We start from the raw sequence: 27,131 nt of genomic DNA, 5'->3' as shown, positions 1-27,131 counted from the left end.
AGACCGACAAGCTTGACGGTTTGTTTGTTTATGTTTTTGTTTGTTTTGACTTCGATTTATTTTTATCTAAAAATGAACAGTTTTTAAAAGAAAAAAATAAATTAACAAGAAAAAGTCTTTTAATTGCTAGGTTAAGGTTAATTTTGTTTGAGCATGTAATAAGTGCAATAATAAGTGCACAAGATGCCTTGTGGTTAGCAATCTCCGGCTGCATAAGTCTTGCAACATGTGGCCTTTACAGTTATGTTTACAGATTATGAGTTTTTTTCGCGAAAAAAAATTAAAAATTTGGTTTCTTCTGGAAAATATTTTGGAATTTTTTTAGTTTTTAGTTAAAAAATAATTTCTTGATAAAATGGTAACATAGGTAGTAGATTAAATTTACAAGAAAGAAAACCTAGAAAAGATCCATTGGTTCTAAAAAATTTAAGCAATATATCATCTTTTTGGAAATTTTCAAACTAAAATAATTTGTTTAGAAAACGGTAAAGAGAAAATATGTTTTTTATCGAGATCTACCAGCCCTGAAACTATTTGCACTATTTAAGACTCACCCTGAATATAGAAAAATGAAAATTCTTTACAAAAATGAATGAATGAATTTTTATTTTTTTTAACCGGGATACACAGATGACAACCATTCGTGCCCGTAAACTTTGGGACGACTGATATCGTAGATGGAGAACTAACTTCTGTAAAACCAGAGATAAAAACCTCTGATATTGACTTTTCTCAAAGCCTTGAGACTGTATGATGAGTTATAACTCAAGAAAGGGGGACACAATAGATCTGTAAGAAGGTGGCGGTGATTAATCTATAATCTATCGAGTTTTTGTATTCTACTCGAGGGCATTAGTGTACACACGCCATAACAATAGCCGCAAGTTAAAGACCAACGCATGTGCCTGCCTTACTATAATGTATGTTAAAGATTACGTTACACGATGTTAACACTAAAATCTCTTAAGAAAATCAATACCTAATAGCGATTAATTTTTACGACTTTGCGGACATTTCTTCATTGGAAAGCTAATTTGTTTTGTTGTCCGGATTATATAATTAAAATTGACATAACCGTCTAGAACTGATTACCGCCATTTAATATTTAGTCTCGAGACACAAATATGCGTGTTTAACAGGTGGGATTTTTGACGAAGATTGTGCAAGTTTAACAAACACGTGTGTGTTTTGGTTTGGCGTTTGTAAATTTATACATTATTAATTATCACAGAAATAAAAACGGTAAAGAAGAATTTTAAGATGGCAGATTATTATTAATCTGTTGTTTGTTTTAGATAATTTGTTACTTGTTTTGAAATACCACCTATGATGTATAGGTGTTATATTATGTCATGTTATGTGTTGAGAGAGAATAATTTAAATATTTTTAAGCCTTTTTTGGTTATTCCAATATAATCAGTAAGTTTAAAACATTAGAAACTATTGTAGAATTATTGTTAAATTATCATTAACTCTTGTTAAATTATCATTAATATTTTATATGCTGAAAAACGTTGGAAGGTATATGAGCTGGAATAGTAGGCTTAAAGGAAGCTTCCTCAGTAAGTCTATCCAAAAACGTCACATATGGAAATAGATGGAAATAAACCGTTCTTTTTTCTTTAACATCTCTTCAATATATTCCCTACTTTTTGGCAGTTTCTTTCCTTTCTGCACCATTCAATTTAAATGCGAGCCAAAGCGGATCTGGTCGTGGAAGGTAATTGAAAAACAAAAGAACGCCGCGTACACGGCCGCCCTTGACTCCGTTTCCTAATTAAGTGACCGTTGCATCTCGGAAAATGGCGATACTTATCGTAAAGTTTAGCTGTTTTTTGTGTAGTTTGAAGAATGCAAACGTTTGCATTGTTAGAAGCGGAATCGTGTAGCTGTCTAGTGTGGAATATTGAAATTTTTTAACAGCTTTATTTTCTAGGTTAAAATTCAGAAATTTTTGCAAATTTTTGCATTTTTTTTAATTTCAGAATTTTTAGAATATTTAATTTTTGATGACATGGTGGTACTTAGTTTTTTCCCTGCATATTGTTTAACAATTACCTAATTATTTTTATGTCAGGGCAACGGCCCACAGCTACGTCGTTTATTTTCAGTTAAATTTTTATTCTATATTGAAGCTATATTGAAGGCTGTATTCCGTTGCAAAACCAGGCGAACCAGACCGGTAAAGTACGGTAAAGATACCTCTATTATATAATTTATCATTATGCATTTTTTATGTACCTATTCTCTGCTTTTACGTTTGCTTCTTCTTTTCAATGGAGTTTAATATTGAAAAGTACTTTATTAATAAACTGTTAAACTCGTTAGACAGCTCAAGTGAAGATTTGCAGGTCCAATATTAAAACAGATCAATAATAAATAAACAAATCTAATCAATATTCATATTTTTATAGCTTACAAGACATTCACGATTACTTGTTATCTTGTTTTTCATGTTTTCTTTAAATGGTCCTGACTTTAAGAAACAATGGCTGCATGATAAGTTTAAATGATCCTAAAAAGTCATTCTATTTAGTTAATGAAATTTATTTACCTTTACTGTCTACCTCCATTGCTTTTGGATGTAAATACAAAATATTATTACAAATTTTAGAAATTAAATGAGAATTTCGAACTTCCGTTTCGAAACGAAGTTTCGAAACTCGAACTTCCAATATTTGCTTGATTTCTGTCACATAAATGACATTGAAAAACCAGCCTTCTCGTGCTGGTTAGTTTGGTGACAGTTATAACCGAATTTTTCAGAAACCGTGTTCCGTAATAAGAAAACTTTCAGGAACCCGATAGAAACGGAACATAAAACCATAACCAATGTAAGCAACGGAATACACCCATGTCACTGATTTGCAGTGAACATCAATTATTATTACAGATAAGCTATAAGCGTACGTGACGTGAGCTGTCAATTGGGGAATATGGCGGAGGTCCAAAGGAGGAAATCTGCCATTCTTGAATTATAAATGGTGTAACCAAATCCGACTTTGTCTCATTCATTTAGATAACCCTGTGAATGTTATATTATACTTTCACGACATTGGCAGATTTCATTAAATCAGTAAGTATGCACAAGGGTAGTTGCAAAAACTAATTTCAGATAAAAGACTTTTATTAAATACATTTCCAAGTATCCTTTTATTCAGTTTAAAAAATAAAATAGTTAGTTCTCAATCAGCAATTCAACTAAAGTCTACGGTTTTTAATCGATTACTCACGGTCATTTATCAATGCCCGCGATCGATTATACATTCAAAATCGATAATTATATCGCTACTGGGAAAATTCACTCCACAATAATAACGAGAAAGTAAAAAATGTTTCTATTAGCTATTCGGAACTACCGGATTTCGACCGCTTGTAAAATTGACAGTTAAAGCACGGCTATGGAGGGTAGTGGTAAGGAGAATTATTTTCATGTATTGAAAAGTAGTCAGCAATGAGGAAACAATTAAGATGGCACTGTTGTAGCAAAAGTTCTACATTTGAAAGAAGCGCGAATAATTGTTGGCACAGGAAATAATTAAAGAGATTGATAAATAGATTTTTTGTCTTGGAATTCCAGTTCGATCCCTTATCGCTTATTAGCGCCACTGTGGTTATTTAGTGAACCCTTATTTTCCCCTTTTAGCTGACCACTTCTTCAAACAAAGTCCCAGAGAAAAAAAAAGTTCCTCAAAACTTACGGCCGAGAAAAATTAAAGATTTTCCATGATATAAGTAAAGACAATCTTCGGATTGTCACGGGATTTCTAACAGGACACTGTCTCCTCAACGAACACCTCAGTAGATTGAAGCTGAGAAACAACGGTGAATGCAGATTCTGTGGGGAAAATGGGGAAACACCAGAACACCTAATAACTGAGTGCGCCGAGACGACAACTGTTCGTGCCATAAACTTTGGTACGGCTGATGTCGAAGATGGAGAGATGACCTCTGTGGAGCTGTCTCAGATAATGGCTTTTGTCAAAGAGTCCCTGAGATTGTATGATGAGTTATAACTCGTTATAACTCAAGAAAGGGGAACACACAATAGAGAACTGTAAGGTCGCGGTGATTAACCCCCTTTCTTAACATTCAATATACATTCTACATCATCAATATACATTCTACACAAGTCATAAACGTATATACAATATGTACCGTATCCGTTACATAGTCAAAAATTTTACTTTAACTCTTGTTTACATGACCGTCGACAAGCCGTAACGTAGGTAACTTTCTGCGTTACATCTGAAGAGATACGTTTAAATTTTGTGTCGTTCTTTAACTGTCTAATATCGTCTGGCGATTCTGAATGAATCACCTTTCTCAAGACGCATTCTTCGCCATTGTGTACAGTTGTACAGTTTCTGAGCCGACGAAATTTTCGTTTGGTTCGGTCGTTATTTCTTTGTTAAGTTTGGTGATGTAATGAATAGTGGACAATGAATGAACCGATAAATATTATTCATTATGAGGTGTGACAAATACAAACAGAAAACTATTCTAAATGCAATAATAGGCGGTGTAATATAGTGTGATTATTATTTTTATTTATAAATGTCAGTAGATTTCTAAGAGAACTACAAATGTATAACTCTACTAGTCATAATTATGAACAATAACGTTCATCATTGCATTTACAGAAAATAACTGAATATTTCGTCATTCAAGCGGAAAAGTAAAAAAAAATTGGGTAAAACACCACTGGATATAGGATGCACCGATACAGGATATACGAGTAAAGAGATTAGATTAGTTAGTTCCACGGCAACTTCCACATATCTATTGTGGTCGTCTTCTGATCTCTAGATCCTATTCTTTTCAAAAATTCTAGTAACTTGGACCTATAGTAACCCTCCATATAGCTCTTTGTCAATTGTTTATTCATTAGCTTTAGATGCCAGTGATCTTGTAATGCCGAGTTAGCAGACGCACTACAATTTTGACAGTCTTCCTGTCTTTACCTATCAGGTCTGCCATACATTTTCGCGAATGTTCTACTGTGAACTTTGTCACCTGTCTCTGCCTTGGTGATTTTTTTCACCATTTTAGGGATTTGTTGACCACCCATCGCTCCGGGGCCATTCTTGTGACTGCTTTTGCAACGCCGCAGAACGGTTCTGGATCTATAAGTGGAATCGATGAGCTCTATCTGACTATTTCGTTGCTTTTGGGGTTCTCGGGTCCCGGCACCTAGGCTAACGTAACATTGTTACTCTTACCCAATGTATTTAGAGCACGCGTTTAATCCCACACTAGTCTAGAATTGATCTATATAGAATCGAATGCCTTAGGAGCGTTGCTTTGCCTTTTAAAGTAGAAAATTAAAATAGAATTAATGTGACTTCATTGAACATACATTTAATTGCACCACGACAAACAGTGATTATTTAAATTCTGTACACTAAATATTTTAGAAGTGTCAAAGGCAGCTTCTTGCATTTTAACTAAAAATTTGCAATAATATCGAAATAGTCGATTGAAACCCAATTTTGGCCTTGTTGAAACTCAACAGCAATTAAACATACTTTTACTGTTCGAAAGCAAAATAATTTGTACCAAATTGAACTGACGGAAAATAACGACTATCCAGGATTTTGTATTGATATAATATTGTAGAATTATTATTATTCGTTTTCACAATTGAAACGAATATAATATCTATCCCCGTAAGAAAAAATGTTTTATTGGAATATGACAAAAACTATTTCAACAATATTTGCAACACTTTAGATAGTCTATTTTTGGTCGTAACTTATCACAAGTATATCTAAATTAATGCACATACCTAATAGGAGGTAAAAAAAGAACAAATAAAATGTGAGGGGTATGTCTCCTGTCTCTTTGAATATCTAGAAGGCCGCCGGACTTTAAAACATTAAAAATGACGTTGTTTCGTAATTTTTGTCTTAAACCTCATATCTACCTAACTATTGCAAAATAAAATTTATTAAAAATACGGGAAGGTCGAAGGATATTAAAATTAGGTTACAAAAATTTGTTGTTAAAAATAATAAAGGATTTAAAAAACAACTAAATAAATGTAAACAAAAAATTAAATCTAGATTACACTGGATAGTGTTTAAAGATGCTTTAAAACTTTGAACTTGAAAATTTAAAGATACGTATTATATTTATGTAGAATGTAGAATGTTTAGGAGGGGAGTTAATTACCGCGACCTTATAGATTTATTGTGTGTTCCCCTTTCTTAAGTTATAACAAGTTATAACTCATCATACAGTCTCACGGCTTTAACAAAAGCCAGTATCTGAGACGGCTCCACAGAGGCCAGCTCTCCATCCTCCACATCAGCCGTACCAAGTTCATGGCGCGAATGGTCGTCGTCTCGGCGCACTCAGTGATAAGATGTTCTGGTGTTTCCCCATTTTCCCCACAGAATCTGCATTCGCCGTTGTTTCTGAGCTTCAGCCTACTGAGGTGTTCGTTGAGGAGATAGTGTCCTGTTAGAAATCCCGTGACAATCCGAAGATTGTTTGTACTTAAATCAAGGAAAACCTTTGATTTTTCTCGGTCGTAAGTTCTGAGGAACTTTTTCAAATGTCTTAGACCGTTGGAGGACACCCATTCCAAGTTACGGATGGAGTCTTCCAGATTCTTCAGTTCCGCTTTCAGTTGGTTCCCGTTTGGAAAACAGAACGGTTCTGGTCCAGTTAGTGGAGTGTTCGCTCCTTTCCTAGCTAGATCATTTGCTTTTTCATTGCCTTCTATCCCTTGGTGAGCAGGCACCCAGAGTAGAAGGACTTTATTTTCTTTGCCTAATTTGTTGAGCATGATATTTATGTAAAATGTATATATTTTTTTTGGCCAAAATAAAATAATAAATGATCAGGTGATTTTTTAACATTATATATCAATATCTTCCGGTAGGATGACTGATGGACCGGATGATCTGGCATGAGTGAGACCAATAGATTTAACACTTTTATTCAAATATTTTCTATGTACATATTTCAATATCTTTCTAGATTTGAACTATTTGATATCACTGAATGGCAATGGACATTAACTATTACAAATTAGCTATAAGCGTGCATGTCTTGAGATGACAGTTGTACAGAATACACTTTGATACACCTTGTATACCAAAATGATGACACCGTCTATAGATATTATTTAAAAAACAAACGTATTGAAGCGATAAATTCCTCTGTTGTTCGATTACATAGTAAAGTTATTATTATGTAACAGCAAAACATAAAATTTGCATAAACGCTTAGCGACCGTCTGTGTGTATATCCCGCATAACAAAGCTCATTTGTTTAATTAAAAATACTGTGTAATTATATACCTCGGAACGAAAAAAGTATCTGTTAGCTGATTAGGAAGTATTCCTTCTAAAAATATACAGTTACACAAATAAATATCTTACACTGTTGAAATATTATTTATATTTAATAAAAAATAATACAGTAATAAATCTTATGGTTTGTCAAGTTTAGTTATTAGTTTTTATCGTCTCTAAATAATCAGTTATCTAGTAATTTGTGTAGTGAGTAATTTACAAACATTGGGCATATTAAGGAGTTTCTGTTCTAATTGACTGTTGATATCTCTTTATAACCTCCGGCTCTATAAACTTTTTCTGCTGTCTTGAATTAGATTATTATTAGAACAATGTTTAGTAGCCATATTGAAGTGCATTTATGGAAAAAATCCGAGTTCTTTGAAAACTGGAAATAAAAAATGCAGGTCCGTATTTTAAAGAAAATAAGTTGGCCTCTGTATACCTCACAAATTATCAGTTAATTTGAAAATCTAAAAATCCTATCAGATAGCCCTAATAAAGTGGCTATGAGAACGTGCAGTTAGTTTATTGATTTTCTAAAAAGTAACGACAGGAAAAAATAAAATTGATTTTCAAAAAATCCTTTTTTCCAACTTTTTTGATGGCATCTTGGCGAACATCCTAAGGAGCAACTTTGCCCCAATTCAACCATATTCGTATCTATTACGGTTTCTAACCTACCAATGCTCGTACCCCGAATTTGTAGCATCCTGTATACTCCTTAATATAGAACCGGACTTAAAAAAAAACAAAGTAGTCATTGAAGACGGGCTGTTTTGTGTCAATAAAAATACAAGCTTCTGACGAAAAGTGGTCGTGTCAGTTGAAATAAAAGGCCATGATATATTTTTTTATTCATAACTGAGACTCTTTGCCTGAACGGTACTGAAACCTGACTGACATATTATGTGAATAGACCTAAAATGTAGTAACGTTTAATGTATATTTCTGTGATTAATTCTCGAAATACCACACCAGAAACTTAATGACTTACAAGCACGTTACATATCTATTAATTTCTCGTATAGCCGGATCATTTTTTTCTTTCTCGAAAATTTAAAAATAATTACACAAATATCACGTGCACGTGAACAAGTGTCAAGGCTAATAACAACAACAATAATAATAAACGAACAAGAAAATTAACCATCGGGCATCTTAATTTCGTGATTAAATTCACCGAGATCTGATTTCAGATTCTAGGTCAAGTTCTGTATATATTAACGTATACGTTTACTTCCAGAATGCCTTATAATTTTTAACATATAATTTTAATTTTCTCCCTTGATATACAGGGAGTTAATGGAACCTGGACACTTAAAACGGACATTATGAAGAAACTGTAGGTCGCACAACGCTCAACGGAAAGAAATATGCTGAGAATAACCAAGAGAGACCGTAAAAGAATAGAGTGGATACGACTGGTAATAGATGTCATCGCCCAAATCAAATCCCTCAAATGGCAATGGGCAGGATACCTGGCAAGAAGGCCGGACAACAGATGGACCACAAAAATTACAGCAAGATACCCACGAGGAATTAAGAGACCTAGAAGAGGACCAAACCTGAGATGGGACCATGATATTAGGAAATTAGCAGCGATAAGTTGGGCCCGCATAGCCAACAATAGACAACAATGGGCCCAACTACAATCTAGAATTAGAATTTAGAATAAGTGGGAGGGGGGTTAATCTCTGCGACCTTAGAGATCTATTGTGTCCCCCTTTCTTGAGTTATAACTCATCATACAGTCCCAGGACTTCCTACGGAGACCCGTGTCCCTCACAGTCGAGGAGCTACGACCCAGGCCGGGTAGACGAAACGGTAGCTTGTGTCGCCTGTTGGGTTTAGAGGTAGTAGGTAGGCTCCCGACCCTTGGAGGAGGTGGTAGCTTGTATGCCTCTTGCGGAGGATGGTCTCACGTAAGTGTCAGCCACCTCTCCTGTAGTTCCCTTTGGGTTTGGCCCCTTGGAACTTTCATTGTTACTGTTCCCAGTGTCGCTAGGGGGTTTCCCCACAGCTTCACCGGTGATGTTTTTATTACTATTATTACCAGATTTCATAGTGTTCCCATGAGTCGCTAGAGACAGTCGGTCCACTTCTACAGAGCCCCGCATTTAGAAGTAAAGGGTAAAATACAATGGGGTGCCCCCCGATGCCCCAAGGTTGAGACTGTCCGTAGCCCCGCCCGGTATCGTTATATGTCTTGGTGCAATTCCCTGGCCACGACACTACAGTCAGGGACAAGACGATGAGTGAGATGCTTCTTAGACCAAGCCAAGTGCTAGGGGGGATTCCCCCCAGCACCTGACCAGGAACTTCCCCACGAACGACAAGGTCTTGCATCTCCTAGGGAAAGAACTACAATCTAAGAGAGCATCTAAATATGTGAAGGAGGCTACACCATAATTGGATATGGTTGGTTAAGCTGAAAATGAAGATAATGATGAATTAAATACATAAACACCTCAATGTCCATGTCCATACAATGCACTGTTGTTGGTAGACCCACTACAGCTTACAGCTTTGACAGTCTTTCTGATTGTGCTTTCCATTAACTGTTTTGCCTCTCTCTGCCCTAGTGAATTTCTCCACTTATTATAGAGATTTGTTGGCCCTTAAACACTTTGTTTACATATTTTTACTAAGTATATTATTGGAAAATGTTAAGTATTCAACTGGGGACGCTCTGTATATATTTATTTTAAGTAGTCATCCTTTTAGACGGTGTCATCATCTGGATATATAGATTTTTAAGTGTGTTTTCCATTATCTGTGCATGTTTAATATTTATACGGTCGTTAGTAATACGCTAATTAATATGCAATATGTGTGTTTAACCACTTTTAGCGCGCCTGTTTATCGAACGAGTTGTTAAACTTATCGATTTGGAGTTTGCCAATTTCATAACCTCTTAAAATAGGTAATGGTTGCACAAGGTGTTTTAGATATTGTATCGTAATGTTTGTTTATTTTTTATTGCATATACGGTATCATCTATCACGCGTCTTTTATTTAATTTTTTAATTTTGTTGCCAAAAATTAAAGATTTTTTTTAATTGAAAAAAACAGAATTTGTTTTATTATATTTCTTTGGAGACTTTGTTTCGAGGTATTCAATTTAATTGCCTTTGGGGTATTGAAAACGTTTATGTAAGAAAACGTACCATGTATCGTTATCATCGTCATTTTCAGCTTATTCAACCATTTTCAATTATGGTGTAGCCTCCCTCACATACTTAGAAACTCTCTTTGTAGTTGGACCCATTGTTGTCTATTGTTGGCTGTTTTTCCTAATATCATGGTCCCATCTCAGGTTCGGTCTTCTTCTTCTTCTTCTTCGGGTTCCATCTCCTAATGGAGGTTGGAATGATTTGGCAATGGCAATTCTAACTTTGTTAACGGCTGCTCTGAAAGCTGGTTTGAAGTCATTCCAAACCATTCTCTCAAATTCTTGAGCCATGATGTTCTTCTTCTTCCTTGGCTCCTTCTGCCCTTTATCTTTCCTTCTATTATGTTCTGCAGCAGGGCATATTTAGGTCCTCTCATTATGTGTCCGAAGTACTCAAGTTTTCTCTTTTTAAGGGTGTTAATCACCTCTTCGTCCTTCTGAATTCTGCGTCGCTGTTCTACATTTGTAACTTTGTCAGTCCATGCAATCCTCAGCATACGCCGATAACACCATCTTTCGAATGCCTCAACCTTCTCCATTTTGGTTTTAAGTGTCCAAGCCTCTAAACCATAGTGTAGAGTTGCAAATATGTAACCCCTTAGCATTCTTAATCTAAGCTTTAAGTTGATGTCTCCACTGGTCTTCTTCTAGGTCTCTTAATTCCTTATGGGTACCATGCTGTAATTTTTGTGGTCCATCTGTTATCTGTCCTTCTTGCCAAGTATTCTGCGCATTGCCATTTGAGGGATTTGACTCTGTGGATGACATCTATTACCTGGGTCTTTTATCGTATCCACTCTATGCTTACGGTCTCTCTTAGTTATTCCCAGCATATTTCGTTCCATGAAGCCTTGTGCGACCTGCAGTTTCCTTAGGATGTCCGTTTTAAGTGTCCAGGTTTCGCATGCATAAGCCATGACTGATAATTCGCATTGGTTGAATGTTTTCTTCTTTATATAGAGTGGCATTCTAGATTTAAATATAATTGAGTTTCTTCCATAAATACTCCATGCTAGCTTAATTCTTCTGTTGATTTCTGGCAGTACTGATCCCGAGCTGTGTATTAGTTAAACCGCTTCAGCACAAGCAGCGCCATGGGACATGAATGGAGGGTAGCTATGCGTCAACAGATATCCAAGAGATTTATCGAAGAATTAGAGATTATGGGGATTGGTTTTTTTTTGGTTGCCATTTACCAATAGACATAGACAGCTACTTCTGGCTTTATTATAAGTGTATATATCTTGTAAATTTGTAATTATTATATTTTGTCGTATGAAAGAATGAAACATTTTAATTGAATTTTGTCCGTGTTTAATGTGAATGAAAACATTTTTAAACCGCTGTATGAGGGATATGAAAGAAATAGTATTAGTTTCGAACAGTTGAAGACCTTGAACGAATTAAAGAATGTTTTTGATAAATTTTTGGAGCCGGCGCGCCGATTCAGTTAATGGCCATCGACCATTGTTCTGCGAAATTTCGAATTAATTGTTTTTAATAGAAACTTTATTGCTAACGGTATTCTGTTTTGTTTAATGAGTAATATTAAACTATGAAATAAATTTCTTTTTAAGTTATTATTGATGTGTAGTGGAGGCGCGAGTGGAGCTTAATCGATTCTTTTATATTTTAGTTTGGTAATATTTTGTAACATTACAATACTTAAAGATAAATTATTTAAACAATATTTAAATTTTTCATTTTTGATTTGTAATTTTTAATTATTTTGAATAGAGAGACGTTAGTATAATAATAAATATGCTGCTGAAGTAATAATGTTTTTATTCTTTTCCTGGATTATTTTTGTTAATTAGTTTTTATCTGATTCTTTTTGTAAATTTATGTTTGGTATTTTAATTTTTGAATTAATATTTTTTATGTGTTCATTGTTTTTTTGACTGATATCATTTATAATTTTTTTAGGATTTATTGATATTTTTTTAATTTAAATGTAGGTCTAGGTAACAAAGTGAAAAACTTTGTTAATTTAGCATGAAGTTTTGAATATTTAATATTCTAAAACTGCATTTTTGATTTCTCGGAATAAAAAAAATGGACCCATCAGAAATAAAAAAACAAAGAAGAAATGATAAGATTTCGAAACAGAAAATCTAATATCAACTTGTAGAACAAGTTGCAATGGGAATGTGAAATATCTTTTCAATGTGCGAATTATTATGTATGAGATCCCATATATAGGGTTAATCTTAAATAAGTGCAAATATTTTTATGGGCGGCACATTTCGACCTTAGAACCACCTCTCTGAGTCTTTTTTTTCGTGAAAAATAATTAGTAGGTACTTTTAATTTTTTGAAAAATTTTTGAAAAATTTTCAAAATTTCAGTAAAGGTAGTAGATTTTTTTTTCAAATTTTAAGCAAAAATATATTTTTTTCTAATTTTCCAAGTAAACTAATTCAGATATTTTGGACTTATTTGGAAAACGGCAACGAAAAAGTAATTTCTTTTTCGAAATCTACCAATCCTGAATACAAATATATCTACCGTAATTTAAAACTGAGCTTATACAGGGTGAGTCTTAACTAAGTGGAATTATTTTTAGGGCTGGTAGATCTCGATAAAAGAAATATATTTTCTCTTTACTTTATTTTAAATAAGTCAAAAATAACCGAGTTGAAAATTTCCAATAAAAAAAAATTTTGAGAACCACTTGATCTTTTCTGGATTTTCTTTCTTATAAATTTAATCTAGTCCCTGTTGCCATATTATCTAGAAGTTATGTTTTTTAACTAAAAACTAAAAAAAATTCCAAAGAGTTTTTCAAAAAATTCCAAATCTTCAAAAAAAATTTTCACGAAAAAACCCTCATAATCGTGTTTCTGGGGTCGAAATATACTACCCCTAAAAATATTTGCACTAATTTAAGATTCACTCTGTATATTATTTTGAGACATACTATATAGCATTTTTTTATTTTTGATTACCTAATACTTTTTTTTTTAATTTGCTTTGTTTCTGACAACATTTTTGTGGCATATTTTATAATTTTGCTTTATTATTTTTCAGTCAACGTAAATAAAATCGATCCCGAAAACAATGTTTTACACCTCTCGTCGCTTTATACCGAAACATAGTTTAAAAAAAGGACCGCAATACAAAAATTATACGAATAGAAGACTAATAAATCCATCGAATGCTATTTTTTCAGTAAATGTTTATTTTTGTTACTGATACCATTTTTAACACTTACGTTATCTGGGACGAAGCTTTGGTTATCCATTCTGCTACAACTTCGTTTTTTTTATCAAATCAAAGAAGATAAAAACAGCCGATCCCAAATTATTTTTTTACAGTTTCTCCCCTTGTTTTTTCCTGTCGAAAAATATTCAATTCGAACCTCAGATATCATCCACAACACACCACTCTCAAATTACGCGCGCGCGCGGTCCTGTACCTCTCTGCTCTGGCGGCGCTCGTGCGGCGCGAAAGCAGCTGGCGACGTTACTGAAACCGCGATGCGCGTCCCTCGCTCTTTTATAAACTATTCTAGGGTACCATTGTTGGTACCGGACGTCGTGCAGGGTCCGGAGTACCCGAGACGCGGGCGATCTGGTAAGGATCCGGGGATTTCCCGATCCGATGGACCGAAACGGTTTATTTGAACAGGATTTGTGGAGACAAATTTGGAGATAGTTAAACGGGATTTTTGTTCTGTCTAACAAGGCGCAGTTGGTCTGTATTTGCGCTGGAATGTTTAACTTCTATTTACAAGAACAAACTGGTTTTTTAGATACCATACGTTAGAAAAAAGGTGTTAAACACCGCTGGGGAATGACGATGATAATTTTAGCGAGGTCAATCCCTAGATATCTTTTACTTGATCCGTATTCTTCTTTATCTTAAATGGCACTTACTGCTAGTTGGCCTTATGAAGGTTGTATTTTATTTTTATAGTGAGAAAAAATTATGTTTAGATGATGTACTTTAAAATTCAAGAAAAAAATAATTTTTGTGTGTCTGGGAACGCTCTATCCTTTTTTAATCTTTTTTAATCAGTGTTAATTTTTGACAAGTAGTATTATGTCGATTTTTAGTAAAGACGTCTAGAGATTGTCCTCGCCAAAAGTATCATCGATTATCATTCCCCAGCCGTCTTTGACGCCGTTTTTTTTTCGATCATACGGGGTATACGTAGGGCTATCAGTAGTTTGGAGTCCCCTCAAATTCAATGAAAAGCTAGGCATAGGCATAGGCGACTATATGCCCCCGCTTCAAGGGCGCCCTTGATATTTCTAGGGCGAGCCGTTTTTGAAAGTCTTGGAAAGAAAAATCATTATTTTGGCCCAAAAAATTCTATTTCGTGCGAATTTGGACCCCCTCAAAAAAACTGGGGACACTGGCCAGACGTCGGGATTTTCGCCGTTTTTTATTGCCCTCGCCTTTTTTTTTAACAATTTGGCAACCCTTTGTTTTCGGACTAAAATAAGGTTTCCTATTGTTACGTTTTTCGTCGGTTCCGTGTGGATAGAAAGTCACAATTTATTTAAACACAATTTATTTAACACTAATTAACAAAAACAATAACGATAAAAGACTTAAAGAATTATTTACAAACTATTTATCTAGAAAGAATTTATTTTGAACTTAGCGCGTCAACTTTATCTATACCTGCCCTCTCTAGGCCCCAGCCGCAGGCTTTTATACCCACAGCTAAAGGTTTCTAGAATAGTCCATGGATCATTAGGTGCATAGAGAAGGTTTCGATTGTTCTCGTATATACTACTCCATTCCAGTGAAACTCGATTTTTCTCGAACGTCCGAATGAATCATTACGGTATTCTTTAATGCGATGTGAAGGTCATCTGAGGGCGGGACATATAGTTAGGTTAGGTCGAGTCCACACGGGTCCGCAACACTATGAAGACAAAACCCAGTAGCCTTTTACACAAACCAGATATTTTCATTATAACCATTTTTGGTTTGAGTGAGTTCCTAAAGTATCCATAAATATTCCCCTAGGAGATGCAAGACCTTGTCGTTGGTGGGGAAGCTCCTGGTCAGGTGCTGGGGGGAATCCCCTCTAGCACTTGGCTTGGTCTAAGAAGCATCTCACTCATCGTCTTGTCCCTGACTGTAGTGTCGTGGCCAGGGAATTGCACCAAGACATATAACGATACCGGGCGGGGCTACGGACAGCCTCAACCTTGGGACACCCCATTGTATTTTACCCCTTACTTCTACATGCGGGGCTCGGTAGAAGTGGACCGACTGTCCCTAGCGACTCATGGGAACACTATGAGATCTGGTAATAATAGTAATAAAAACATCACCGGTGAAGCTGTGTGGAAACCCCCTAGCAACACTGGGAACAGTAACAATGAAAGTTCCAAGGGGCCAAACCCAAAGAGAACTACAGGAGAGGTGGCTGACACTTGCGTGACACCATCCTCTGCAAGTGGCATACAAGTTACCACCTCCTCCAAGGGTCGCGAGCCTACCTCCTACTTCTAAACCCAACAGGCGACACAAGCTACCGTTTCGTCTACCCGGCCTGGGTCGTAGCTCCTCGACTGTGAGGGACACGGGTCTCCGTAGGAAGTCCTGGGACTGTATGATGAGTTATAACTCAAGAAAGGGGGACACAATAGATCTCTAGGGTCGCAGAGATTAACCCCCCTCCCACTTATTCTAATTCTAAAAATCCATAAATATATTGGATACTTTGGGAACTCACTCAAACCAAAAAAACGTTATAATGAAAATTTATTTTTATTTTCTTCAAAAAAAATCTTTTCTCTATATTCTTGCCTATAGAGATCACAATCTCGATACGGAAGTAGCTATAGTGAAAACAGCAGATAAAAATGACTCGGCATTACTTTTAAACTTACAATCTTCAACTGCATTTGTGTAGGTATGCAATGCACAAATGTAATATCGCACCTAGATCAAATAAGCAGTTATAAATCAGGATTAAAGAATGAACATAAACTGTACATACACACACCCATCTCTTGGCAAAATATTCCTTTAATATGTAAGAGGCAACAACCTCTTACTGTTATGCTTTATATGTGCCCGGTCCTTTGTTGTTGTTATTATGCAAAACGGGATTTAACGCATTGTTGAATCAGTATAGTTGATTTATGTATCATATGATTCGTGTGCATGGAAATCAAACATAATATTTTCTTTTTTCCATAGCAACTGGTAAAATTGCCTTATATCTATCAAAAATAGTAGATAAAATAGTACTTTAAACGCACGATTAATTGATAATCCTTTAACAGCGAGGATAGGTTAAAAACTTCATTTCTTCTCGCACGTTTTTAATTGCTTCCATTTTAGAAAATATTTGTATTCCTTTTCATAAGTTATTCGGGATTTAAATGGAAGTAGTTTGGATATGACGTTTGTCGCCTCAGCCTGAATATCTGTTGGTAATTTACTTATTTCGTTTAGAGCCATTTCTGGCTCCAATTCAATCAGCAATCGACACGAAAGAGAATTAAAAAATATTGACTCAAAACTGACAACTAAAGAGACAGCTTTATTTATTTGACAAATTACATAGAAACCAACGCAAACCCAGCACAATATTTTTTAAAACGTAACTCGCTATGGAAAGATATATTATTTTATACACGACGATAAAATTGCATTATCGTGTCCCGAAATTAATTTTATCGCTCGTGAATTCGGTCGACGATAAAATACCATTTTATCGTCTTGTATAAAAAATAACTATTAATTTGTTCTTATATTAAAGGAATTTATTATTTTATAACAATTTGTTTATTCTTTCTTTTGGCATCTTCAAGTTCTTATCTTTACCATCCATCACTAACTGAATAAAGACTAGTTTCATTCAGAGGTTTAAATTAGCGTAGAAGTCTTTGAATAAGAAGACTAAGGAAGGAGCATAATGCTATCCATGTATTCATGCATGGTGGGCGGAAAAAGCACCATAAAAGCACTCTAGGGTGGGGATCCTTGACAGTTCTGTTTGACGATTCATTTGACACATTTGAATTTGATTTGAAATTTTGTGGATTTGTCAGTCTTTACGGAGCTTATTTTTTGTTATTTATTATTTATTCTACATAGATAGTTGTATAAAGGTAGTAAATCTAGATGGAAATTGTGGCATCACTTAAATTAACAGTGACACTATCGCGACTTATCGAAAAAGACTCTAAAATAGTTGGTTGTGTAGCATGCGGTAGATCTCGGCAAAAATTGAGTGAAATAATGGAACAACTTTTCGCTAGTAAGTGACTATATAATATACATACGTGTAGTAAACCGATCATTTATGAAATTCACTTAAATTAACTAAATTATATATTTTTCTTGCATTTTAGCTTTTATTTATTACTTGTCAAAGATTAGATGTCGAAGAATTTAGATACGTTAATTTGACTTACCTGCTTCAGTAGCGTATCGGATGTTTGTGGTAATAAATACTTATTATAACTTATCTATTTTTATTAGAATTATATATTTTTATAACAATTTTAATAACTACCAACATTTATTCACAACATAAAATAAAACAACAAATTATTGAGTCTACCCCACGTCTACCCTACATCATAGTTTTACATTTTTTAAATAAAATTAGAACGACACTGATAAACCGGAATTTAAGTCGGCCATATTTGAGGCCTATCGCGGTGTACCTAAGATTTTTGATATGCTCCTTTCTTAGTCTTCTTATTCAAAGGTAGAAGTTTATTCCTCTAATTTGAATGTAAGCATTCAGGACATCAAAATTAGTGGTTGTAATTTTCAATTAGTAGAAAAAGAGAGGTTACAAATTTTTAACATTTTCCACTATTATATTTCAAAATTTGCAAGTAATGTCATTTTGGCCTTTGATTATCATCCGTCAAGAGAATATGGTTAGAAGTAAAAAGTTTATTGTTGTATAAGCTAATTATTAGGCTTTCTCTATGGATACAACTGACTATCGCAAGCTGATGCTAGGATATTTTTAAGACTGCTTACTGTCAACTGGTTTCGAAGAATTCTTTTTGCCATAATATGGCAACATCTAGCAACAGATAGATGATTGCTCTAAATGTGTAAATATGACATCAAGAACAAGGTATGCTAAAAACAAACAAATAAATAACCAGGATATTATACACATATACATCGTCGTTAAGGCTATAAACTTCCTTAAAAACTTGTTAATTGGATATTATGTACCTACCCATTCACAATTTATCTATTGTTATTTAATTAGCGCCGCCAGTAGGTGAGGAATTTTTCAAAAACTGAAAAAGAAGAAGAAACTTTCCGTTCAATTAAAAAATAACTATTTTTTATACTCGATAGGTTATCGAGTTATAATTTTCGAAATAAAGGCTTATGACTTTGGACATTCATAGTTTTTATAAACAAATTTAATATTCTTTTTCTCAATACTGTAGGTATTAGAACAAACAACACAGGACATGATGTGATTATTTTATTTACTTTACGGTACTTTAACTTAATAATATTTGACTATTAATTAAATTAAATATTTACAGCAGCTCTTTAAAAATCACTAAGGGGCAGTTATTTAAACTTGTGTTTAAACATACCATGTGATGAAGACCGGAGGAAAATTTTAAATCCTTCATATTTGTTCTTACGAAACTACAAAAAACCTTGTCTTATTATTGAATATAGCGACATTATTTCTAGGTTACATTTTTTATAATATATAAAAATCAAAATATATGTTGATTTCGTGTAAAAAGTTGTGTTTAAAACCTTAGATTTTTCAGTATGAATTTTACTTAGAATACAACAAAAATAATTTGTTGATCAAACAAAAATTAATAAATTAAATAAGTGTAAATATTTTCAGGGCTGGTAGATCTCTATAAAAGAAACATATTTTTCTTTTACCGTTTTTCAAATAAATTCAAAATAACCGAGTTATTTTACTTTTCAAAATTTCCAAAAAAAAGATTTTTTGTTACAATTTTGAGAACCACTGGATGTGTTCTGGATTTTCTTCTTGTAAATTTTATCTGCTAAGTTGCTATATTATCAACAAATTTTATTTTTTTAACTAAAAACTAAAAAAAAGTTTCCAAATTTTCAAGAAAAAAATTGCGCGAAAAAAACTCATCGTGTTTCTGGGGTCGAAATATACTACCACTAAAATATTTGTACTTATTTAAGACTCATCCTGTATATAGATAATATATACGGCAATATGTATCTCAAATAAACCCATGAAAAATTAGAAACAATATAAATATAATATTTCGTGTTTTTTCGAATATTAAAAAAAAATAATAATAGTGTTCGGATATTTTAAAATTAGAAAACGGCATTTTATTGGTCATAAAATTGTGCAACTTCGCCATAATTTCACCCTTATGGTTGCCGAGATCCCACTGGTCATTTTCGAATTTGGGATTTGGGATTTGGGATACTTACCGTATACGCCTTTCTCGAAAATAACCACTAAAATTCTTTTCAAGAAATGAACCCACTACAAAGGTATAGATATTATTTACCCTGTACGCTATAATACCAAGTACTCCAATCTTTAATCGCAATTATAGATTGCGGTTTATAAACCAAATTCAATCTGCCAAGATTTTCCATTAAAATGACACGTATTAAAAATATTAATTTTTAACATCGTTGTTCAACTTTTTTCAAATATTTGCACCTTATTGCGTATACGAATTTGGCGACAAGGAAGAACATGAAGAAGACCTTCGATTTTTTCATCAAATATTTGCATAATGTGCCTACCTGTTTAAAATCAAACCAACCTATATTAAATTATTAAATGACTCAGTGACTCACAGCATTAATTAATACGCAGAAACATGTAGTAAAATGATACTTGAGAAGACAGATGAAGATTATTTAAATTTTATATTTAGAGATTTAAATTTTTAAAATCACTCTTATGAAGGTTAAGTACATATTCTTTTTTTTATAAAAAGTAGGGTGTTATATAATTTCAAAAAATATGTATTTATTTAATTATTGACATATTAGGTGTGTTTTTCATAGCGTAAAGAATTTCTAATTACTTCAGTAAAATGATGACTTAACCGTTGTGTGTTGTTTAACGTTATTATTTAATACAATATTTAAACCGTTTATGAAAAGCTAACACAAAATGGAATATTAATAATTACTAAATAAAGTGATATAATGTTTGTGTAAATTAACAATAAGTGTTATTACAATAAACCGCAATTTGTATGACATAAGAATAATACACAAATGCTGTTTATATACCTATGGCAAGAGGCAAGCTTACAAAAAGCTTGAAATTTATTATTTTGTACAGCGTTGCCGTTTTAAAGAGTTTTCAGACGATCATCAGTCCAAACACTCAACTCGTTTAACGTCGCTTATCTTCCATAATCGCTCGATAGCCACTGAACTCTTTTGGTTCAGTTATATCAAACCAAAAGACCAATATTAGTGCCAATTACTACATTAAGTGTTTTAAAAAAACTCAGTAACCATGAATTCAAAGTTGGTTAAAGAATGCCTAGAATAGCCGAAAAAATTAGGCAAAGAAAATAAAGTCCTCCTACTCTGGATGCCAACTTACCAAGGGATAGAAGGTAATGAAAAAGCAATCGATCTAACTAGAAAAGGAGCGAACGCTCCACTAACTTAAGATTTTCAGATTGATTAAGATTTTCAGATTGTCAGGGGGTTTCTAACAGGACACTGTCTCCTCAATGAACCTTCGACCTCAGTAGATTGAAGCTAAGAAACAACAAGATGAAGATGAAAATTGGAGATGAAGAGAACTAATCTCTGTAAAACCGTCTTAAATATTGGGTTTTGTCAAAGCCCTGAGACTGTACACTGAAAAAAAGGATCTCTCAGTCGAAATGAATATGAATTTGATCCAAAAGATTGGCGCTTTTCAATAGGGCCAAGAACGACGTTTCTTTGCCCAAAGCATTAACTATCTTTTCATAAGCTTTAAAAAATTACTTTAGAGAATAGAAGAATATATCAGTCCAAAATATTTCACTCTTGACCCAAAATGAATATGCAAAGAAGTTCTTGCTACAAGAATAATAGTCTCTTTGATTTATGCAAAAATTCTTGATTGAAAAGGGACCATTTCTTGATTAAAGAGACACTTTTCTTAAACCAATAGCGAATACTATTGACTCGACTAAAATTTATTTTGATCTAAGAGAAGTCTATACATCGTATACAGGCATATTACGAGGTATATTATTTTCTGATAAATTTAGGTTTTCCTGGTCTGTAGTAAGTAAAGTGATATTATTTTCCTCGATAGTAGTTATTTCTGCTTCTTCACTCCTTGGTATTTTTTGGGGTGGTTCATCACTCTACAAATTACAAAGAAATGTTACATCACGATTAATCAAGAAAAGAAAAAGAAAAGTGGAAAATTCCAAGCAAAACCCGTACGTACTATGATGTACGACTGATCGGACTGCCGACTGATTGTATATACCGTCCTTCGTCATCGTCTTTGCGTGTCGTTATTATTTTTCATCAAAAGAGTATTTAGCTATTGGAAAAATGGCCACGTTTCTTGAATTAAGTACTTCCTAGCGTATTTTTCTTATTATCTTAAAACAAAGTAACTTGCACTTGGTTGAATGAAAATAGATTCAAGAGAAATTTTCGAATTTTTCAAGGGAACCAGTTTTCTTGAGTTAAGCGAGTCTTTCTTCAGGCAAAATATTTTCTTTTACGCTAAAATAAATTCTCTTGTCACTAAATTTTTTTTTCAAGAACGATGACGACTTTAGTTCAAGTCATCTTTTTTATCTACATCTATATCTACCACAGTCTACATCTACATCAAATGATTAAATACTGTTCAAGAATTATTTAACTGATTAAGCACGGTTGGCATTTTAAACGAATTCTTTTTAATAAGAGTAGGCGATTGCAAGTTCAACTGGATTCCAGTCGCTATCAAATTACAATTTATAGCTTTATAATTATTTATATTATTCTATTTGTCTTCCTTGACAACTAATTAGTCAAAACGAATGGCCGGTATTTTTTTGTTCGGTATTTTTTTGCAAATCAAAAAAAAGAGAAGAAATTACGGTAATAGCTGTAGAAAAATGGTTTGTTACGGGCAATAAATAACAGTTTTCAGTTGGTTAAGGACACTAACCTTTATTTATACGTAGAGATTAGAGTCATAGTTTATGTACTGTACTAGGTGTTACTCAATAAGTAATTTGTATGATTTTATAGTGCGGCAAATCATCTGTTTTACTGTTGCTTATATACAGGGTGTAAATGAATAAGTCCGAAAGGATTCAGGAGGAAAAATAAGGGAATGGACGATAACCTGGAAAAATGGACTTTTACCTCTAAAGTTGTCATTGCGACTTTTCAGAGACACGAAATAGGGCACAGTAACAGTACGCTGGATATGAAACAGTGAACTGGATGGCTTGGAAATGGACGTCGATTACATTCCAAAAATAATTTTACATATTACTGACGCCGCTTTTTTTCGATCATGTTGAATATAAGCAACTATGATTGTATTAGATGATTTCACTCTGATTTATTCACTTTGGATGGACTCCAAAAGTGATACAGTGTGAATCCGACTTTAGTAAGACACTGATCGGCATAGCACGTAAAATGTCTTTGTTCCAATGGACCGATTTTTATGAATTTTTAAGCAGTTTTTAGCTAGATTATTTGACAGTTTAGCCTATTTTCTCGAAGTTCGAAACACTCTGTGAAGTAGTTTAACAAAGTAAGGAATTTAAAAACCATTTTACCAACAAAGTGTATATTTTCCCGATAATTTATTAGCCGATATTTATTAAAATATTTTCATGCTGTCTGTCTGTCTGTCTGTAACACGATAACTCAAAAAGCGCTAAACCGATTTTAACCAAATTTGGCACAAAAATACTGTGGCACCCGAGAATCTGGCCATTAGTTTTTGGCGGGGGTGGGGGGTTGGTAAGGGGGTATGGGAGGGGGTTAAATATTTTAAAAAATCGTAACTCCAAAATTACAGTAGCTAGCGAAACGCGGTTTTCAATTTAAGATTAGGAATAATATTTGCAACAAAATTTGTAATAACATCAAAATCAGTCAAAGTCGCAGTTTTTGCGATAAAAAAAATTGGAAAAATTCCATAAGTTGTATTTTTTATTGTTGTTTAAATTAATTTAACCTAGTAGAGATTATTTTGTCTAAGCTACTGCGATGCTACTGTTCGAATTTCTTTCAATCATGTGCTGCTAGAATAACATTGAATACAAGTTCACCTACAGAGCAGGTTATACAAAAAATTATTTTAAATCAGGAACAACTTCCGAAATTTAAACAATTAAAACCGATTCTTAATTAATTAATCAAATCAATTAAGGTCATAAGCCCAATTACCGAAATAAAACAGAACGTTAAAATGACACGTAATATATATCAAAACAGAAAAATGCAAAAGAGAAACACTTTTCAAGAACGATCGATAAAATAAATCGGATCAGTAGATACGTATAGAATAGGATACTCATTAGACCAATTAGTAAATGTGAAGGTAATTATTTACAACCTAAAACAGCTCTAGATAATCGTAGGTAACGAACAAGTCGACATACGCTGCATAGGTAGACCGGAAATGAACAAAATCAACAAAGATCTACCAGGGTACTACCGATAGGCAGGTGTCAGAAAAATATTTAGATCGATGCTGGTCTTAATCTGGGTCTAAGATTTAAGGGCGTGGCATATGGTACGGCCAATTAGAAATGGATTAAGTTGAGGAAAAAAAAAAGATAATAAGTCTAGTTGCTGACACGTGAATAGTTCTTATATATTTTTTCTATGTCTTGTATGTATGTATAGTACTGAAGGTTTGACATATCAAGTACAAGTAGTGTAGTAGGCTTTAAAAAAATATGTGTATGATCTAATTGTTTGGTTTGTGGGATTAGACTGGGTATACAAGATGTAATCATGATTAACAGAGCCAAAACTACATTTTGTTCAACATTATATAAAAATTTAATGGGAACTAAGGAAGGAGTCTAATTAATATACAGGGTGAGTCTTAAATAAGTACAAATATTTTTAGGGGTGGTATATTTCGACCCCAGGAACACGTCTATGAGATTTTTTTTGCAAAAAAGTGGATTATCGTGCATTTTCTTTTAAATTTTCCTATATTATTTAAAAACCTTCTTAGAACTGCCTGTTCACCGCAAATTTTCTCACGATGTAATTTCTTAATCTCTGATATTGCCATGATTATGGCTATACTCTATGGTTACAGCACCAAAAGGGATGCAAATACAGAAAAAAATCCTGAGGCTCTCAAATGTTTGTAAAAATAAATTTTTATGATTTTTTTTTTAAATTTATAAACTTGAATAACTCGGTTATTTTGGACTTATTTGAAAAACGGCAAAGAGAAAATATGTTTCTTTTATGGGGATCTACCAGCCCTGAAAATATTTGCACTTATTTAAGACACATTGTATAATAATAATAAATATTTTATATTCATGCATTTGAGACGGAATAGACGTCACAATACGCCATTTTTTTACTGTTTTTTTAAATTATATATGGAATTTTTCGCAAGTTTTTATAATATGTTGACAAATCATCCAAAGTTATTCTGGGCCGTACCGTAATGTACAACTCCATAAATACGACGATGATGACGAAAATAGTATGGTTGTGTACCATAATTTGTTGTTATTTTAAGAACAAGCTCTATAAAAAAAATATTATACTTAATGCATGTTTTCTTGCTTTTAGAAATTGTATATTTAGCTTCCTTGTAAATATTCCGCGTTCATAGCTGACTTAATCGGGCAGGCCGTCTCCAAAAGTGATCGAATGCACTTCGTTCTGCATTCAAGATAAAAAGGCATAATTTTTTCGACGTCTACATGCAAGTCTCGATCGAGATCGACCGGTAACCTTGCGGTTTTCGACCATTTTTAAAAATTGTTAAGCTTATTTGTTGTCGGCTGGGTAGTTCCGATGCCTTTTACCGAGGTAGTATTCTGCATTACAATGTAAGCAGTTGCAGGTCCATATTTAGTCGAGATTTAAGTACTAAATTAGACTTATGCTCGTATCGGGATGATAGATATGTAACATTTCCTGTACCTACGAATTTAGTATGGATGTTAATGGATTATTAATTCAGTTCTATAGCAAGGTTCTTGATGTTTTTTGTTCATTTTTATCTGCATGACTCTATTTTCAAACTCCGGGGGTTGTAAATAATCTTTATCTACGTCACCATTTTTCATACTTAGAGTATGTATATTCATACTTCTGTTTTTTCCATTAGCTGAAGAAGTACGTTTCTTGGATTGGGGGTTAAAAATTAATTATTAAATAACATTATTATCACCAAAAGAATATATTAAAAGCGAATTATAACGAGAAAACTTTCCTGGACTGGGTTCTTTCGAACTCGATGGCATGTGTCCATCAGCAGTTTACCATTAGCTGAAGAAGTACGTTTCTTGGATTGGGGGTTGAAAATTAATAATTAAATAACATTATTATCACCAAAAGAATATATTAAAAGCAAATTATAACGAGAAAACTTTCCTGGACTGGGTCCTTTCGAATTCGATGGTATGTGTCCATCAGCAGTTTACCATTAGCTGAAGAAGTACGTTTCTTGGATTGGGGGTTAAAAATTAATTATTATATAACATTATTATCACCAAAAGAATATATTAAAAGCAAATTATAACGAGAAAATTTTCCTGGATTGGGTCCTTTCGAACTCGATGGCATGTGTCCATCAGCAGTTTACCATTAGCTGAAGAAGTACGTTTCTTGGATTGGGGGTTAAAAATTAATTATTAAATAACATTACTATCACCAAAAGAATATATTAAAAGCAAATTATAACGAGAAAATTTTCCTGGACTGGGTCCTTTCGAACTGAATGGCATGTGTCCATCAGCAGTTTACCATTAGCTGAAGAAGTACGTTTCTTGGATTGGGGGTTAAAAATTAATTATTAAATAACATTATTATCACCAAAAGAATATATTAAAAGCAAATTATAACGAGAAAACCTTCCTGGACTGGGTCCTTTCGAACTGGATAGCATGTGTCCATCAGCAGTTTACCATTAGCTGAAGAAGTACGTTTCTTGGATTGAGGGTTAAAAATTAATAATTAAATAACATTAGTATCACCAAAAGAATATATTAAAAGCAAATTATAACGAGAAAACCTTCCTGGACTGGGTCCTTTCGAACTGGATGGCATGTGTCCATCAGCAGTTTACCATTAGCTGAAGAAGTACGTTTCTTGGATTGGGGGTTACTGGGTCCTTTCGAACTGGATGGCATGTGTCCATCAGCAGTTTACCATTAGCTGAAGAAGTACGTTTCTTGGATTGGGGTTTAAAATTAATAATTAAATAACATTATTATCACCAAAAAAGAATATATTAAAAGCAAATTATAACGAGAAAACTTTCCTGGACTGGGTCCTTTTCGAACTGGATGGCATGTGTCCATCAGCAGTTTACCATTAGCTGAAGAAGTACGTTTCTTGGATTGGGGGTTAAAAATTAATTATTAAGTAACATTATTATCACCAAAAAAATATATTAAAAGCAAATTATAACGAGAAAACTTTCCTGGACTAGGTCCTTTCGAACTGGATGGCATGTGTCCATCAGCAGTTTA

At 33.6% G+C, this 27,131-nt stretch overlaps 2 protein-coding genes across 2 annotated transcripts in view; one reads left to right on the top strand and one right to left on the bottom strand.

Annotated features, from left to right (window-relative positions):
• Positions 1 to 13,952, bottom strand: part of LOC115881702 — a 37,689-nt gene extending 23,737 nt beyond the window's left edge. Inside the window, exon 1 of the mRNA XM_030899305.1 lies at positions 13,694 to 13,952. Coding sequence (XP_030755165.1) covers positions 13,694 to 13,723 — 30 coding nt within the window. The 5' untranslated portion in view covers positions 13,724 to 13,952. The remainder of the gene's footprint in view (positions 1 to 13,693) is intronic.
• LOC115881701 (nuclear migration protein nudC) overlaps positions 1 to 27,131 on the top strand; it is a 128,305-nt gene that overhangs the window by 24,878 nt on the left and 76,296 nt on the right. The gene's annotated exons all lie outside the window — the stretch shown is intronic.

Source organism: Sitophilus oryzae, unplaced genomic scaffold (assembly GCF_002938485.1).
Source record: "Sitophilus oryzae breed Bouriz unplaced genomic scaffold, Soryzae_2.0 scaffold_172_pilon_pilon, whole genome shotgun sequence".
In the NCBI taxonomy this organism is placed as follows: Eukaryota; Metazoa; Arthropoda; class Insecta; order Coleoptera; family Curculionidae; genus Sitophilus; species Sitophilus oryzae.
This window is presented reverse-complemented; position numbering and strand designations above follow the sequence as displayed.